The 17,940-nt window shown below is 55.0% G+C and overlaps 1 protein-coding gene across 4 annotated transcripts in view; it reads right to left on the bottom strand.

The window, feature by feature from the left end:
- The window catches only part of SLC12A3 (solute carrier family 12 member 3), a 47,850-nt gene that overhangs the window by 26,014 nt on the left and 3,896 nt on the right, over window positions 1-17,940 (bottom strand). For all 4 annotated transcript variants that reach the window (XM_010365456.2, XM_010365458.2, XM_010365457.2 and 1 more), the window contains exons 4-18: window positions 17,267-17,362; window positions 16,856-16,995; window positions 16,352-16,462; window positions 14,295-14,406; window positions 13,974-14,104; window positions 9,699-9,783; window positions 8,653-8,807; window positions 8,231-8,338; window positions 7,309-7,432; window positions 5,104-5,205; window positions 3,707-3,862; window positions 2,563-2,662; window positions 1,457-1,568; window positions 943-1,083; window positions 12-118 (exon numbers count right to left, since the gene is read on the bottom strand). In XM_010365456.2, coding sequence (XP_010363758.1) covers window positions 12-118; window positions 943-1,083; window positions 1,457-1,568; window positions 2,563-2,662; window positions 3,707-3,862; window positions 5,104-5,205; window positions 7,309-7,432; window positions 8,231-8,338; window positions 8,653-8,807; window positions 9,699-9,783; window positions 13,974-14,104; window positions 14,295-14,406; window positions 16,352-16,462; window positions 16,856-16,995; window positions 17,267-17,362 — 1,780 coding nt within the window. The remainder of the gene's footprint in view (window positions 1-11; window positions 119-942; window positions 1,084-1,456; window positions 1,569-2,562; window positions 2,663-3,706; window positions 3,863-5,103; window positions 5,206-7,308; window positions 7,433-8,230; window positions 8,339-8,652; window positions 8,808-9,698; window positions 9,784-13,973; window positions 14,105-14,294; window positions 14,407-16,351; window positions 16,463-16,855; window positions 16,996-17,266; window positions 17,363-17,940) is intronic.

The raw sequence follows: 17,940 nt of genomic DNA, 5'->3' as shown, positions 1-17,940 counted from the left end.
CCCCGACTCACTGGAGGATGCCAATGTAGTCTTCCACTGTGGCTGGGTGGGCCGACTGCCAGTTCTTCTTGAACCCGACCACCAGAATGTTGGGCTTCATTCTCCCGAGACCTGCCGCCTGCCAGGGGATAGGGGTGAGATGGGGAACCCATCAGAGGGGCAGAGTTGGTGATCCGCCTGGCCAGAGGCCCCAGCTTTCTTATGTCTCCAGATGTGCTGATGCTCAAAAAATATATATACATATGTATACAATCTTAAAAAAATTTGTTTTGCACAAAACAAAACTTTATTGGGAGAAAGATGGCTGATGGGAGGAAATATCTGAATTCCAGAATCCTCAATTCTAGTTCTCGCTTGGTCACCAACACCCTACATCCCTCCCAGGGCTCCCAAAAGTTAGAATTGGCCAAGGTGACACCAGCCCCCACAGGCTTCCAGGTCAGTTTCCCAGGTCCTGGGCATTCCGAAAAAGTGCCCAGAATCAGCACATCTGGAGACATAAGAAAGCTGGGGCTCTCGTCAGGCATGGTGGCTCATGCCTGTAAACCCAGCACTCCGGGGAGCCGAGGCAGGTGGATCACCCAAGGTCAGGAGTTTCAGACCAGCCTGGCCAACATGGTGAAACCCCGTCTCTACTAAAAACACAAAAAAATTAGCCAGGCATGGTGGCGGGTGCCTGTAATCCCAGCTACTCAGGAGGCTGAGGCAGTAGATTCGCTTGAACCTGGGAGGCAGAGGTTGTTGCAGTGAGCTGAGATTGCACCACTGCACTCCAGCCTGGGTGACAAGCAAAACAAGTCTCAAAAAAAAAAAAAAAAAAAAAAAGTTGGGGCTCTTTCTGCAGCAAAAGAGGCTTAAGCAAAAGGGCCCCCAAGACTTTCTGCCTTCCAGGTTGTGCCACCGATGCATAAGTCCTGTAGGGGAGCCCCCAGTCCACGGCACCTGCATGAGGATCTGGACGCCTTTGCGGAGGTCCTCAGCAATGATGTCCGAGTAGAAGGCCTTGATCTTCCTCTTGTTCAGCCACTTGGTGTGCCCATTGGTGATGAGCTGGAGCTCAGGCATCCTCTGCTTGTGGGGTCCCTATGGGTGGGTGGGACAGGGGACATCACTGGCTGCCTTCACCCTCCAGCCTGAGATTCAGCCCCTCTCCTGCCCTGGAGGCTGCCCCAGGGACTTGGCAGCACCCACGGTGCCCTTTTCTTTTGCCCAGATAAGGGAAACACAAGGAGTGGGGGAGACAGTGGGGAGGAAGGGAGAGGGAGGGAGCAGAAAAGAGGCAGGGAAGCTGGGGGAGAAGCCAGCAAGAGGGGCCAGGAGGGGGAGAGAATGGGGTCCATGGGGGTACCTGGCTGGGCACCCCTTGCTCCGCATCCCCTCGGCCCCCACTCTGACACATCACACACAGGCGGCTCCCCCAGGAGTACTGCCCTGCGCCCCTCCAGGGGCCACTCACGATGAGCACGTGGCCGCAGATCATCAGGCTGAGGTTCCGGGTGAAGGTGCCCACAAAGTCCACCAGGGCCGGGCGGAAGTTGGGGGGCCCCGTGAGCACCAGGCACTGGGGGCTGAGGAGGGAAGGGAAAAGGGCAGGAACCATCAGGAGAGAGCCCATGGGGGTCTGGGTAGGAAAGGCACCTCCCAGGCTCCCTGAATGGTGGTGTGGCCACCAGCATGACCCTACATGCTTGGGGCCTTGGCTTCCCGCCTATAAATCCAGGGTGACTTTTGGGGCCCTTCCTGCTCTTTTGGTGACCTCCACACTAGTCTCTCTGGTCCTTCCTGCTCAGGCCACCAAATGCTACCCCTCATGCTTCTCCCCTGCCCTGTCCTGCCTAGCCCAGCACAGTGGGGGAAAGAACAAAGCCTGGGAGTGAGGAAGTCCGTCACTTTCAAACTCATCAGTTACCCAGGCAGGTTACTCAAGAGGCAGCAGATGACAGTGGTCAAGGGCCATGACCTAAGTCAACTGGAGCCAGACTTAATCGGCCACTCACCAGCTGTGTGACCTGGGGCCAGTTACTTAACCTCTCTGTGCCTCAGTGTTCTTGTCCATGACTGGGTTAGTAATTTCCTGGACCTCAGCCAGTTCTTGTAAGGCTGTGTAAGAAACTTTGCAAGCACCTGGCTCATGGTAAGCATGACAAAAATAGATATTGCCAATAATTATTAGGATCTGGTGGGAAGGGGATGGCAGGTGCATAATCCTCCTCGACAAAGAGGGGAATCCGCTTTGAAGGGTACCCAGGGGAGGTTCGTCACCGTTGGTTCCAGGGATACTGTGATGGGAGTTGCAGCAACAATCACCTCGACAACAAAGCACATTTCCACTGTGGAAACTGAGGCATGGAGAGGCCCCTTGACTTGCTTGGTCCCCATCAGGATATGCCCACCCCTATCTCGTGGTGGCTGGGTGGCTCCTCCACCTCTGTTCCCTCTCAGTGGAGGCTCCACACACCCTGGGTCTGCCTGGGTCAGGTGACAGGTCTGGGCTTGGAAACTCCCAGGGTGGAGCCATCACCGGCCCCGGGGTTCCAGGTGGGTCCCGGCAGCTCCACTCACCGGTAGTTCTTGATGTGGTCTTCCACCTCATTGAGGCCCACTGAGTAGCTCAGGGCCAGGTTGTAGGAGCCGGCCTGTACCGAGGAGCCCCAATTTACCTCTGGGGGAGCAAGGGAGAGCAGTGTTAGGGATCAGTAGAAGAAACCAGACATGCGGAGGGATGGAGGCAATGTTGGCCTTCTCGAGGCACTGGGCACCCGTGGGAGCAGGGCCACCTGGCGTGGGCAGCCTATAGGGTGGAGGCCTACAGACCGTGTGGCTGCATGTTGAAAAATTACACGTCAAGGCCAGGCACGGTGGCTCACACCTGTAATCCCAGCACTTTGGGAGGCTGAGGTGGGTGGATCACCTGAGGTTAGCAGTTCGAGACCAGCCTGGCCAATATGGTGAAACCCTGTCTCTACTAAAAATACAAAAGTTAGCCAGGTGTGGTGGCACACACCTGTAATCCCAGCTACTCAGGAGGCTAAGGCAGGAGAATTGCTTGAACCCGGGAGGTGGAGGTTGCAGTGAGCCGAGACTGTGCCACTGCACTCCAGCCTGGGTGACAGAATGAGACTCTGCCCCCCAGTCCCCCCTCAAAAAAGTTATACATCAAGCTCCACACGATATCCTCCTGCCTTGCCAAACCTTCATGATGGCCTAGAAGCCCAGGTTGAGACTTAGAATCCCAGGCTTTTTCAGAGCCCTATTTCCCATCCTTAGGTCACTGCCACCCCAGGGTCCCTGCCTGCAGTCAAGTAGAGACCTTGCTCGGAGTCCAAGATTTGTCTGCCTGCCATCCACACAGACAGCCCTCGGCCCTGAGGCCTAGGTGTGCACAGCAGCCTGCTGACCCTTCTTGGGGGACAGACCTAGGGAAGAGGCCAACGTAGGCCCTGGAAGCTCACTCAGGGTCCTTTGGACAGGGGATTCCCAGGTCCTGGGTGCCCAGGGATGGCTTAGAAGTCGAGGCATGGGCCCTGAGTGGGGACATCCCTTGGGGTTCCTTGCCACATGGGGAGGGATGAAGGTGAGGGGCAGAGAGGGGCCCTGGACAGCACAGAGCCTGACTCAGGGCTCTCCAGCCAGGGGCAGAGGGCAGGGCCGCCTGCATGGGTACCCTGGGGGAGGAGAGCTGCAGCCTCGCAGCTGAGATGCACACCTGGCTTCTTGTAGATCACATAGAGCAGGAGGAAGAGCACCACACCGATGGCGATGAGGGCCGCCCACCAGGTGAGGAGGAACATGATGACCACGGAGATGATAGCCCCGAACAGCGCCGCCCACTTGTTGTAGTACTGGAATGAAGGTCTCCACCCTGGGCCGAGGGCACCAATCAGTGGACATGCCTGGCACTCTGGAGCCTCCTTCTAGGCCAGAGCTGCTGGGCAGGGCCTGGCAGTAATGCGAGCAGTGTCCAGAGCCGGGGTCCCAGCTTGTACCCGCCAGCCATGAGCACCACCCACCCTGCCTCCTGGGGCTGGGTCTACAGGCTCTGGGGCAAACCACACACCTGCCTCGGCTGGCATTTCACCAGGAGCATCCAGCTCTGGCCAAATACGGCCACAGGACATCCCATGTCAGCAACAGCACCAGCTCCCATGGTGCCAAGGGGGTGAGATGGAGGGGGAAGGACATGATTCTGCCTGGCTCCCCACCAGCAGGCCAGGCCAGGGCTGCCACTAGTGACAGCTGCCTCATGGCGCAACTCCAGGGCCATCATGAACACTGGGGTCTATGTAAAAGGTGGCCTGGTAAAAGGCAATGGCAATTTGGAGGTAGTTAGAAAAAGTTTTCCTCAAGACTCTTTATTGCCATCTGCCAGAAGTTTTCCATCATAAACATGCAAATGTCTGAAATCTATGATATGAATGGTGCCTCCTAGAGTTAGGCAGTGTGCAACCTGCAGCACTGCGTGTGACAGTCTAGCTGTGACTTTGGGCAATTCTCTTTCTCTGAGGAATCAGGCTCCCGATTCCTGTAAAACTGGGGAAGGGAAAGACTGGAAAACCTCTACAGATGGTAAACAATGTATGAATCCGTGTAAAGTGCACGCTGTCAGTGCTTGAGAAAGGACAGCTGCTATTATTATTATCATTATTATTATTACTATTATTTGAGACAGAGCCTTGCTCTGTCACCCAGGCTGGAGTGTAATGGTGCCATCTCGGCTCACTGTAACCACCCCTTTCCCAGTTCAAGTGATTCTCCTGCCTCAGCCACCAGAATAGCCGGGATTACAGGTGCCTGCCACCACGCCCGGCTAATTTTTGTATTTTTGTAGAGACAGGGTTTCACCATGTTGGCCAGGCTGGTCACAAACTCCTGACCTCAAGTGATCTGCCCACCTCGGCCTCCCAAAAATGCTAGGATTACAGGCGTGACCCACCGCGCCCAGCCGAGAGCTATTATTCTATTAATGTTCCCTTTCAATGGTTTTAAATGGAGAGGTGACCTTGGGCTGCCGACCTCCACCCGTGCCTCACACTCCCACCCCATGCCCCATTTCCCCCTAGCCCCTGGGTGCCGCCTCCTGAGGTGGGTGAAGGGTTTGCTTACCAGGCGAGTTGGTGATGGAGGCGTGGAAGCAGCTGAAGTTGATGAGGGCATAGGAGCAGAGGAAGAAGTTGGAAATGATGGGGGCTATGGTGTTGAGCTCAGCTTCAGGAACCCAGGGAGAGAGAGGACAGCCTGTTGGGCAACTCTGCCAAGGACTGATTTGGCACTCTCCTTCCCAGGGTGGGGGACCCCAGATAGGCCACCAAGGCTCAGTCAGTCTCAACCTTCTCATCTGTGAAATGGGTCCATCTCATCTGTGAAATGGGTCCATCCTTTTGTGAAGCTCCAAGGGATAGTGTCTTGTAAACTAAACACCCAGCTTTTAAGACAGTGGGGGTCAGTGTGACAGTAGACCCCACCAGGCTATGGGATGACCAAGGGTAGTTGCTATCGTACTGTTTTGAACACAAATGACAGCAAGAAATACTTTTTTTTTTTTTTTTTTTGAGACAGAGTCTTGCTTGTTGCCCAGGCTGGAGTGCAGTGGCATGATCTCGGCTCACTGCAACCTCTGCCTCCTGGGCTCAAGCAATTCTCCTGCCTCAGCCTCCCTAGTAGCTTGGATTACAGGTGTGCACCAACATGCCCAGCTAATTTTTGTATTTTTAGTAGAAACGGTTTCACCATGTTGGCCAGGCTGGTCTCAAACTCCTGACCTCAAATGATCTGCCTGCCTCGGCCTCCTAAAGTGCTGAGATTACAGGCGTGAGCCATTGCGTCCAGCCAGAAATATATTTTGCAATGTGACCCAGGACAGCTAAGGCCGTAGCACAGCTCCACCCCAGTGGTACCCCAGTGTTCACCCACCCAAGAACTGCTTCCTCTTCCCCGTCTCCCTGTTACACTCCCCTGCCACTGCCCCCAGCACCCCAGATAAACTTTCACATATGAATCCTTGTCTTGGGGCCTGCTTCTGGTGATCCCAAAACACAGTGTGCACTAATATGCCAGGTCCTCTGTCCATGATTTCATATAATCACCTAAGAACCCTGCCCGGATCCTCAGTCTGAAGTCAAGTCAGACCCACCCAGATGAAAGGACATCGAATCTAAATCAGGGTACATTGCAGGGAAATGTGTTTCTGGGCCCCTGTGAGCAGGAAGCAGAGACAGGGCCAGAGAATATCAAGTGTGACCAGATTTTTCCATCCTTGCCACCTCTTCATGTGGTTCAGGACCCAGTAGCACCCGGTGTCTGGAAAGCTTCCCTTGGGTAATAGTGACTAGGCTATCAGGGCAAATCTCATGGACTGTGATGCCAGCCTGAACAGCATGGATTCACTGGTGGCAGGAGGGTGCCCATGAGCCCAGGGAGGCTGGCCAGTAGTCTACCCCCACCCCACTCCTGTATAGGGAGCAAGGGCCAGGGGACATCATGTCGCAGCATGGCTACCTCTCTCCTAGCGAGTTCTGCCTCCATAGCTAAGTAAATTAGGCAAGTACCGGGTGTGTGCACATGTGTGTGTGCACATGTGAGTGTGTGCATATATGAATGCATGTAGATCTTCCTGCACACGTGGTATTTTCCTCCCCATCTGAGACACACCTGTTAGGAACTATTGCTCCCATTCTGCAGATGAGAAAAATGAGGCTCAGAGAGGTGAAGTAACTTGTCTAAGGTCACACAACTGGCACATGGCAAAGCCTGGATAGGAAGTTGATCTAATGAACTGATTACCTGGGCTCTTTTCTCCTAAGATATCTGCTATCTTGAAGCCCAAGGAGTCTAGAAGCCCTAGGTCTGATGAACTGGGTTATCTAGTTTATATACCTATGAGGATACTGACCAGCCATTGGTATCCCATCCCAAGGAGGGACCAGTCAGCTTGTCCCATGCTCCAAAGGTGTTCTGGGGGTTTGTTTAGACCCAGGGAAGGGGGATGCTAGCTGCCAGGACACGCGAATGCAGACTGGGGGAACAGGTAAGTTCTCTTCTAACAAAGCAGAAGGCTCTGCTGCCTGACATGGTTTGGGAGCCACCTGCCTGGAGGTGGGAAGGGAAAGGATCACATGACCCCCCGATGTCTCCTCCCAGGTGGGGCCTCACCCCTCAAGACTTAGCCTCTGAGTGCCCACTAATTGTCAGGCCAGGCGGGGCTCTGGGGCGGGGAGACGAGGAGGCAAGAGAAAAGCCCGGCCCCCATGACCCTCATGGCCGGCCAGGGGAACAGGAGGCCAGGCCCTGTGAGCCCTGACAGAGCCTTACCAATGATGATGAAGGCCACGGCGATGGCGTAGGCCAGTAGGTAGCCGCGCACGGGCTCCTTGTTCTTGCCGTAGCCTTTGCCGAAGAAGCCGATCAGTGGGTACAGCTGGTCCTCGCAAAGGCACTGCAGCACCAGAGGCCTCACTCACCCCCAGGCTGGAAACTGCCACCTCCCCTCCCCTGGGGCCACCTGAGCTCCAGCCCTGGCTCGGTGCCCTCTGTGACCTCCCCAACCTGGGTCCTGGTGTCTGTTTCTTTTTTTTTTCTTTTTTTTTTTTTGAGACGGAGTCTTGCTCTGCCGCCCAGGCTGGAGTGCAGTGGCCAGCTCTCAGCTCACTGCAAGCTCCGCCTCCCGGGTTCACGCCATTCTCCTGTCTCAGCCTCCCCAGTAGCTGGGACTACAGGCGCCCGCCTCGTCGCCCGGCTAGTTTTTTGTATTTTTTAGTAGAGACGGGGTTTCACCATATTAGCCAGGATGGTCTCGATCTCCTGACCTCGTGATCCGCCCGTCTCGGCCTCCCAAAGTGCTGGGATTACAGGCTTGAGCCACCGCGCCCCCTGGTGTCTGTTTCTATTAAACAGGGATGATCACTCTCCCTCCGCCCTACCGTGAAGACAGTAAAAGGGCATGACCGGGGCGTGGATGGCTTTGGGTAGAGCTTGAATGGTGGAGTTGCGGACAGGATGCAGGTGGCACAGGTGGGAGTTTGGGGTGGGGGCTGCAGGTGTTTGTCAAGTCACACCACTGGAAGGGGCTGCTTCCTTCAAGAGTTTGCTGATAGCTCCTTTTCCCTTCTGGCTAGAGACCCCGGTCTAATGACACCTTCCGCTGTTTGTAGCAGTCAGCCAGGTACCCGCCTGATTGTGCCTCTAGCCCAGGCTCCTCTGCCCCCATCATCTTGACCCCTTTCTGTGGCCTCACCTGGAAGACTTTGGCAGCAGAGACAAGGCAGGCCAGGGCAGAGGAGAGGGTGGCCCCGAAGATGCCAGCTGTGATCAGGGGCGCGAAGCCTGACACCATGCTCATGGTCTGTGGGGATTTGGGGCTCAGGGACTCCATGGTGGGGGGCTGAGCCAGAAGCCCCCATCTGTGGCAACTCATTCCCTACTGTGTGCAGGGGCTGGGTCCTGAGTCTCCATCTGAGTCCAGGACCCACCCCTGGAGATCCCAGTGTCCACCCACAGGTCAGGACTGGACAGACCTGGGCTCTGAACCCCTCTCCCCTAAGCCTAGGGCTCAGCCCCCAAAACTGTCCCCCCCAAAAACTTCCAGGTCTGCAAGGGGCCCTGCAGCCTCCATCCAGCCCCCACTGAGTCTGGTGGATTAGCCCTCCTGGCGGTAACCTGGTAATAATTGATGAGGCCGTAGCGGCAGCTGTGCTGCTGGGTGCACTCGGTGAAGTTCCAGCCATAGCCGCAGGCCAGCCCCTCGCAGGCACCCCAGCCAGGGGTCATCGTGTCATTCAGGACCCCAGAGGCATCACGCACCACGCAGGAGCCTGAGAGGAGGAAGGAGAGCGTGGGGAGGTCTCCCTTCCCTCCTTACTCTATCCTCTTCCAGCCCCACCTCTGCAGAGGGTGAGACACTGCAGATGACGGGCAGCTGTCCCTTCATCATGCAATGATAATGATGACAATGGAGGTGTGCCCGGAGCCATGCTAAGTACTTTACAACAACCTCCGAGCAGGCATTACTATTACTTTTGTTGTTGCCATTTTATAGAGGCATAGAGCTTAAGTGACCAAGATCACAACGTCCTCCTTGGATCGCAGACCTGGATCTTAAGCCTTGAGTGGCTGTGAGCTGGACCAAGTCCCTTGGCCATTTGTGAACAGCTTGCCTCAAACGGGGCCACTGGGAGCAAGTGCACCTGTGAGGATCTCAGTTCAAGGTAGGTGTTAACAGCTCAGGCCTGGGCTCAAAGCCCGGCTCCACTATTCAGTGGCTGTGTGACCCTGGACAGATCACTTAACATCTCTGAGCCCCCATTTTCTCCTTGGTGAAATAGGGAAAATGACAGTGATAGGATTGGCATGCAAAGGGCTGGGCATGTGGGAAGTCAGTTGCTGGTATCATCATCATCATCATCACTCCTAGATTTGTCCTGTAGGATCTTCACACTTATGAATCTGGGCCCTCAAGGGACCCAAGGAGCCTGGTCTGACCCCGCCATGCCCACCACCATGAAGATGCTCTGATCATTGTCAAGATACCCCAGAGATAGGTTCAAGGCTTCACATCCTGAGGTGGCCATACCCTCCCAGCCCAGCTCTCCCTGTTAGAGAGTCAGACCCCACCCTCTGATCCCCTCCAGTGGTGGGGGGTTTGGGACACTGCAGGGTGGAGGCCAGGTCCCTCCCCTTCCTGACTGGCTGGGGCAGCCACTTACCAATGGTGGCTGAGATGGCCAGGTAGGAAATGGTGGTCCAGAAAATGGCCATGAGGGTTCCCTTGGGGATGGCTACAGCAGGGTCCTGCAGGAGGGAAGGAGAGAGGGAGAGAGGGAAGGAGGGAGGACATTAGGCAGCCCCTGGGCCTCCTTCCAGGCCTGTCCTCCTTGTCTAAGGCTAAGGCTGGGGACAGCAACCTCTGACCTTGGCCCCTCAGAGCCCCTGTTCCAGCACAGAGAGGAAAGAGCCTCATGATTGAGGACCCCTGCAGAGGGATGAACACAACTGAGATCACAGGGCGGAGACTCCACCCAAGCCCCTGGGAGATGGAGGCAGAGAGAAGAAATTCAACAGCTCCACGCCTGGGCCACAGAGGGCACTTGGCCAGGGCTTGCTTTGAGGGTGGTGAGGGCGGGGGTAGGGTGGTGGGCTCTGGAGTTGGCCTGCCCGGGTTCAGTTCCAGGCGGCCAGCTGGGCAGGGGGCTGTGCTCTCACACCCCGGCCCCTCATCTGTCAGGGATGTTGGTGAAATAAATTAATCCACATTGAGATCCTAGACCAGGACTCCCCTCCCCGCCAGCGCTCACAGCATGTTCAATCATTATGCACCAATTGATTTGTCTGGTTCCTCAACAATAGATAGAATACACCCCAAACTTTCTCCTACCATTCTGAGAAATAAATCTCTGCTCATATTTTCTTGCTTTCTCTTTTTTTTATTTTTTTTGAGGCAGGGCTTTGGGTGGAGTCTCCACCCCAGGGCTCTGCGGGGCCCCTGCAGGTGTGGACCTGCCAGCCCTGCCTGGCAAACCTGTTTGACTCAACTGGGCCATGCACATGGGGTCCCTAGCCCCAAAGCCAACAGAACATGCCAGCCTCCCACCCTGCCTCTAGTGGATTGAATAGTGTCCCCCAAAATTCACATCCACTCAGAACCTCAGAATGTGGCCTTATTTGGAAACAGGGTCTTTACAGGTGCAATTAATGAAGATGAGGTCACACCAGATTAGGGTGGGCCTCAAATGCAATGACTGATGTCCTTGCAAGGAAAGGACCCACAGATGAAAGAAGGCCACATGAGACAGAGACAGAGATTGGAGTGACACAGTTGCCAGCCAATGAAAGCCATTGTCAGCAGCCACCAGAAATCAGGAAGAGGCAAGTCTGGATTCTCCCCTGGGTTTTCAGAGGGAGCTTGGTCCTGCCGACACCTGGATCCCAGACTTTTAGCCTCCTGAACTGGGAGTGAATATAGGTCTGTTTTTAAGCCACCCAATTTGTGGTGAAAACACAAATACGCCAGCCATCAACCCCCATCCTACCTCCTGCATCTAGATCTGAGATCTCAGTCCCTGGATGTGCTGGGAAGAGGCAGGCAGAGAAGAGGTGAGCTGGGTAGAGGTGGGCTGAGATGTGGACCTGGATGTGTCACTAACTTCAAGATTGTTGCCTGGGCATTTAACAAAGTTAGGCACATCCAGGTCCACATCTCAGCCCACCTCTTCCCTGCTGTGTACACTGGGAGAAGCCCCTTAACATCCCTGAGCCTCAGTTTCCCCATCTGTGAGATCAGAAAATAACTTGGCAGGGGGTAAGTGTGAGCTGTTGGGGTGGGGGCAGTACTGTGCACAGGGGCATGCCCTGAGGCCACACAGAACATATTTGCTGGATGATGAAATGGTGATGTAGTTGAGGCCTCTCTGTTTTAGAAACTGGCTTTCCGGCTCCTCTGCCACCTGTGTAGTCCTGGGCAGGCCCCCGAACCTCTCTGACCTTGGCTTGCTTGTCTATATCATGGTAAGAACGACAATGATGACAAGAAGCTCTTAGCTCCTGCTCTGAGCCAGGCACTATTCTAAGCACTTTACATGAATTAGCGCATGGAATCCTCCCCACCACCCTGCAAGGTGGGGGCTGGACTCGACCCATTTTGGAATTGGGGAAGCTGAGGCCCAGGGAGTTTCAAAGGGACTTGCCCGAAATGTCACAGGGAGGGCTCCACCAACAGTGGCTCTGCTGCTGAGGATGCTGTCCCACAGGATAGGTGGAGGCCATCCAAGAGCCCCTTAAAGCTTGAGGGCATTTAGGACAGAGTGCAGGGGCGGGCCTCACCCGGCTTCGAGACAGCTGACGCCAGCTGGCTGGTAACCTAAAAAGCTTGATGAGGCATCGAGATAAATTCCCAGGCAACCATCTAATGAGGCTCCATGGAATCCAGGCTGTCTGAGCACAGGCCCAACCTCTGCGGGACCCTCAGGGCAGACAGACCAGGCCTCTGCTGGCCATTCCCCAGACAAACCAACGGCCGGCTGTTCTCCAATTTCCAGGCCCTGCCAAACACCACCTGGTGCATAGCCGGTTAAAGCCAGGCTGGCTTCACAGTCACCTCCATGCGCAGTCCTTTTTGTTTTTTGGGATTTTTTGAGATGGAGTTCCGCTCTGTCGCCCAGGCTGGAGTGCAGTGGCTCGATCTTGGCTCACTGCAACCTCCGCCTCCTGGGTTCAAGCAATCCTCCTGCCTCAGCCTCCCGAGTAGCTGGGATTACAGGAGCCCACCACCACACCTGGCTAATTTTTGTGTTTTTAGTGGAGACTAAAACAGTTTCATCATGTTGGCCAGGCTGGTCTTGAACTCCTGACCTCAAGTGATCCACCTGCTCTGGCCTCCCAAAGTGCTGGGATTATAGGCATGAGCCACTGTGCCTGGCTCAATGCACAGTCCTTAATTCGCTTAAGAAAATGCATCAAGGAGTGCCTTCCAAATGAGACTGGGGGTTTGGGGTAGGGGTTAGCTGTGATTTCCAGCATGGGGCTAGCTCCGCATTCATCACCCCCTCTTGCCTGCCACCTCCTTTCAGCAAAGGCTCCGCCAGCTTCTCATCTTTCAAAACCCAGCTCTGGCACCTCCTGCACCCAGAAATTCTGCTGGAACCCCTGCCAACGTTAGTTTCTCCTTCTCCCCGATGGTGCAGCACTTTGTACTACTCCTCAAACACTGCATTTCACCACGATTCAGTCAGCAAACATGTACAGAGCACCTAGTATGTGCCAGACTCTGAGCTGGGAGGGAATAGGGAGATAGAGGCAAGTCTCCATTCTCCAGATGCCAGGGCAACAGATACGCATTTGGCCTGACATCGTTATGCTGGGGGAACCATGACTCTGATGGAAGGGCTGGGAGAGAGGATAGTTGAAGGAGGTATTTGAAACACAAACAGACTGGGAGCAGTGGCTCATGCCTGTAATCCCAGCACTTTGGGAAGATGAATCAGGTGGATCACTTGAGGTCAGGAGATCGAGACCATCCTGACCAACATGGCAAAACCCCATCTCTACTAAAAATACAAAAAATTAGCCAGGCGTGGTGGCGGGTGCCTGTAGTCCCAGCTACTCGGGAGGTTGAGGTAGGAGAATGGTGTGAACCCGGGAGGTGGAGTTTGCAGTGAACCGAGATCATACCACTGCACTTCAGCCTGGTCAACAGAGCGAGATTCCGTTTAAAAAAAAAAAAAAAAAAAACTTAGCTGGGCATGGTGGCAGGTGCCTGTAGTCTTAGCTACTCTGGAGGCTGTGGCATGAGAATCACTTGAACCCAGGAGGCGGAGGTTGCAGTGAGCTGAGATCGTGCCACTGCACTCCAGTCTGGGTGACAGAGCGAAACTCCAGCTCAAAGGAAAAAAAACAAAACAAAAAGAAAGAGAAACAGAACAAAACTTTCAGGGTAAAAAAGCAAGTGTATGGAGTTGCAGGTAGAGAGTGCAGCACAGGCAAAGGCATGGAGGAGGGACAGGGTAACATGGGCAAAGCAGTAGAGCCTTAGGGCTGGAGCAGGCTCATGGGAAGGGTGGCACTGGTCAGGGATGAGCCTGGATAGGTGGGCTGGAGCCTTGAATGCCAAGCCAAGAAGCCTGCCTGCAGCAACGCAGTGGGGAGCCCTGGGAGGATGTCAGCCCAGATGTGCATGAGCAAGGCTGAGCTCTTAAGGTCACAGCTGGGCCAGTCTTCCCCTAAGTTCTGGGAACTAGGGAGGAACCTAGCCATTTCGTGGTGCCCCTCAAGCCTAGAATACAGCTGGTCTTCATAAACAACCACAGAACGGAATGGAATCGGTTGGATTGGGTTGAACTGAGCTGAGTTGGACTGGACTGGATTTTAGAATCCCTGCCTCCCAGGTCTCAGTGCCCAGTGGCAGATGCCAGTAGAGCAGGGAGCAGGATTCTGCTCATAGCCCCTGTGCGGTGCCAGGACACAGGAGGGGCGGGTATTCTGCTCACCTTGAGGTCACCGGATATGTTGGCCCCTGCCAGGATGCCTGTGGCCGAGGGGAAGAAGATGGAGAACATTCCGAAGAAGGTGCCATCTGGACCCCGCCAATCAGGCACCAAGTTCTGGACAAAAATGTCCGCTGGAAAAGCAAGGCCCGAGTAAGGCTCACCTGGAGGGCTTGACCCCCCTTGCTGGGACCTGATGGGCAGGCAGCCCCTGACCATGGGATTGGTTAATCCCATCCTCCCAGTGTCCACACAATGGGCCAGATTCCTGGGCAGAGAGTCCCTGTCCCCAGAGTCATGGTCAGGGCCTCGATTAGCACATACCCCGGTAGCTGAAGAAGCCTTTGGAGGCCTTGTCCTCAGATGGGGGGATCAGCGTACCCACCAAGTAGTTGGCAAAGGAGACCATGATGACAAGGAAGAACAGCACCTGGGCCTGGGGGGGGGGGGGGGCGGCGAAGGACCCCAGAGGTCAGATAGTCTGGTTCTACCTCTCTGGGAAGCCCTGCCAGAAAATAATTTGCCCAGGGCCTGTTTCTCCATTATTCACTCACTCATTCATTCAACACCCATTATGCAGCAGGATCTGTTCAAGGAGTTGGGAATATAGATGGTATAGAGTTCAAGACCATCAAAGCCTCTTGTCTTGGCTGATAAATAAGGAGGATGAATTTAAAGTAAGAAGAGGTTTGGTAGGCTGAGGTGGGAGGATCACCTGAGGTCAGGAATTTGAGACCAGCCTGGCCAACATGGGGAAACCCTGTCTCTACTAAAAATACAGGCTGGATGCAGTGGCTCAAGCCTATAATCTCAGCACTTTGGGAGGCCGATGTGGGTGCATCACCTGAGGTCAGGAGTTCGAGATCAGCCTGGCCAACATGGTGAAACCCCCATCTATACTAAAAACACAAAAATTAGCCAGGCGTGGTGGTGGGCGCCTATAATCCTAGCTACTCAGGAGGCTGAGGCAGGAGAACCACTTGAGACCAGGTGGCAGAGGTTGCAGTGAGCCGAGATCACACCTCTGCACCCCAGCCTAGGTGACAGAACGAGACTCCATCTCAAAAACAAATAAATAAATAAAGTAAGAAGAGGGAGTGTGATGGGGACTGGGTGGAGCTCATTTAGCAGGATGGCCTGGGAAGGTGTCACCAGAGAGAAGGTGTTTAGCAGACACCTAAAGTGGGAGAACGAACAAGTCAGAGAACTGTCTGGGGAAGGGCATCCGAGGAAGAGAGAGGAGGTCACCCTCTGACAGCTGCAGGTCAGAGAATGTGGGGAGAGGACAGGTTGCAGGGGCAAGGTCCTGCCCTGCCTGTAGGGCCTGTCCGGCCGAGTCTGCCAGCAGGATCCGTGGTTCAGCTGAAGGCCACACCTCCCCAGGCTCCCTTGCAGCCATGTGTGACAGCAATAGTGCAGCTTCCAGATGGTGCCACAAAAAGAAAGAGAAAAGGGAATTCCCTCCCTTTCATTTCCCCCTTCTTTGCTTTCCCTCTGACTGGAGGGCATGTGGGCATGGTGGACCAGGTAGACAAAGGCCACGTGCAGGCATGGAGGGAGCACAAGACGGAAGGAGTCTGGGTGCCCAGCCCCCTGGAGCCACCATGCCCACCCTGGGCCATGTGGAACCTAGATTGTCACACAAAAGAGATACAAAGCAGCAGGGCACGGTGGCTCACACCTGTAATCCCAGCACTTTGGGAGGCCAAGGCGGGCAGATCACTTGAGGTCAGGAGTTTGCGACCAGCCTGACCAACACGGTGAAACCCCATCTCTACAAAAAATACAAAAATTAGCTGGGCATGGTGGCAGGTGCCTGTAATCCCAGCTACTCAGGAGGCTGAGGCAGGAGAATCGCTTGAACCTGGGAGGTGGAGGTTGCAGTGAGCCGAGATGGTACCACTGCACTCCAGCGTGGGAATCGAGCAAGATTCTGTCTCAAAAAAAAAAAAAAAGAAAAGAAAAGAAAAGGCAGAGGGCCGGGCGCAGTGGCTCAAGCCTGTAATCCCAGCACTTTGTGAGTCCGAGACGGGCGGATCACAAGGTCAGGAGATCGAGACCATCCTGGCTAACACGGTGAAACCCTGTCTCTACTAAAAAATACAAAAAAACAAGCCGGGCGAGGTGGCGGGCGCCTGTAGTCCCAGCTACTTGGGAGGCTGAGGCTGGAGAATGGCGTGAACCCGGGAGGCGGAGCTTGCAGTGAGCTGAGATCCGGCCACCGCACTCTAGCCTGGACGACACAGCGAGACTCCGTCTCAAAAAAAAAAAAAAGAAAAAGAAAAAAAGAAAAGGCAGAGGACCAGGGAGGGCCCAGGCCTGGTGACCCCCGCTTTTCTACATGACCACCTCCACGTCCCCCTCCTCTATGGCCTCCTCACCTTGGACTCCCACTCCATGCCGGCCAGGGAGATGGCCAGCAGCACAGTGACGGAGACCACGCCGATGATGCGGATGTCATTAATGGGGTCCACAATGGGTGCCCCATACTCCTGGGGAGGGAAAATGGGCCAGGCTGCAAGCCACCCTCTGAACTCCCCATCCCCCAGACTCTGCCCACCTAGGAGGCACCTCCTGTGGGGTGCACTCTTCTAGGACGATGTTAACTCAAGCACCACCCCTGCCATCGAGTCCACAAAGCAGCTGCTGCATGGGCCTGGACAATGTGGCCCTAAAGGCCACACACCACCCCCCACAAAGGGGACTTCTGGGAAAGGAATGGTCTTTATTTGGTGAGATTGTCACTCTCACCCACAGTGATCAGGCTGTGGTTCCTGATGGGTGAAGTCAGGCAGGGCAGCAGGAGGGCCCCGCCTAGATGGGGCGGAGGAGAGTGCAGTGGGCTACCCGGATCCCTCTACCCAGGGTCCAGCCCCCGGCCTCACCTGGAGCAGGTCCCGCACAGTCTCTGCAAAGCCCACGGTGTGCATGGCCACACCCACAGCATTGGCGAAAGCAAAAATGAGGCCGATAGAGCCCCCAAGCTCTGGGCCCAGACTCCGGGAGATGAGGAAGTAGGTGCCACCTATCAGAGCAGAGTCGGGAACCATGAAACCAGAGGAGTCGGTTCGCTGGGGTAGACTCGGGGCAGGCAGAGGCCAGGAGAGAGTGGCCATGGGACCCACGGCACAGGAGACAGCTGAGGCCATCTCGTGTTGTAGACAGCTTGCCTAGAGCCCTCTCCTGGAACCACAGGAGCAGCTGGGTGTCCCATTGGGTTGGGGAAGTTGGGAGTCCTGTTCCCAGGATTAGCAGCCCACGAGAGGAGGGCCTTGGTGGGAAGGGGGATGGCCCACCTGACTTGACCTTGCCGTTGGTGGAGATGGCTGAGATGGAGAGGCCTGTGATGGAGGTCACTGTGACCGACAGCAGGATGATGATCCAGGTCAGGACTGCAGGGAGCACCCAAAGCTTAGGCAGGGCATTTCCCAGGGGAGGAGCCCCAGTTTGCCTACTCATTCACCATGCAACCTACGTTCATCTCCCTTCTCTGAGCTTCAGTTTTCTCATCTGAAAAACGGGTCTTTGTCACTTTGGGAGGCCGAGGCGGGCGGTTCACAAGGTCAGGAGTTCAAGACCAGCCTGGCCAACATGATGAAATCCCGTCTCTACTAAAACTACAAAAATTAGCCGGGCGTGGTGGCACATGCCTGTAATCCCAGCTACTTGGGAGGCTGAGGCAGAGAATTGCTTGAACCTGGGAGGCAGCGATTGCAGTGAGCCGAGACCACGCCACTGCACTCCAGCCTAGGGCGACAGAGCGAGACTTCATCTCAAAAAAAAAAAAAAAAAAAAAAAAAAAAAAAAAAAAAAAAAATGGGTCTCTGTCTACCTCCTGCCATACTCTGAATAGCCAAGGAGCCCTTGAGCCAGCATTTGTTGGATTGTTAGGCATGAGGGGGAAGCTACCCTCGTTTAATAATAAAAAATAAAGTAGCAGTTACCACTCCGTGATCACCTCTGGGAGCCA

This window comes from Rhinopithecus roxellana, chromosome 20 (genome assembly GCF_007565055.1).
Source record: "Rhinopithecus roxellana isolate Shanxi Qingling chromosome 20, ASM756505v1, whole genome shotgun sequence".
Taxonomy (NCBI): domain Eukaryota; kingdom Metazoa; phylum Chordata; class Mammalia; order Primates; family Cercopithecidae; genus Rhinopithecus; species Rhinopithecus roxellana.
The sequence above is the reverse complement of the archived record's forward strand: the minus strand, read 5'-3'. Positions and strand labels throughout refer to the sequence as shown.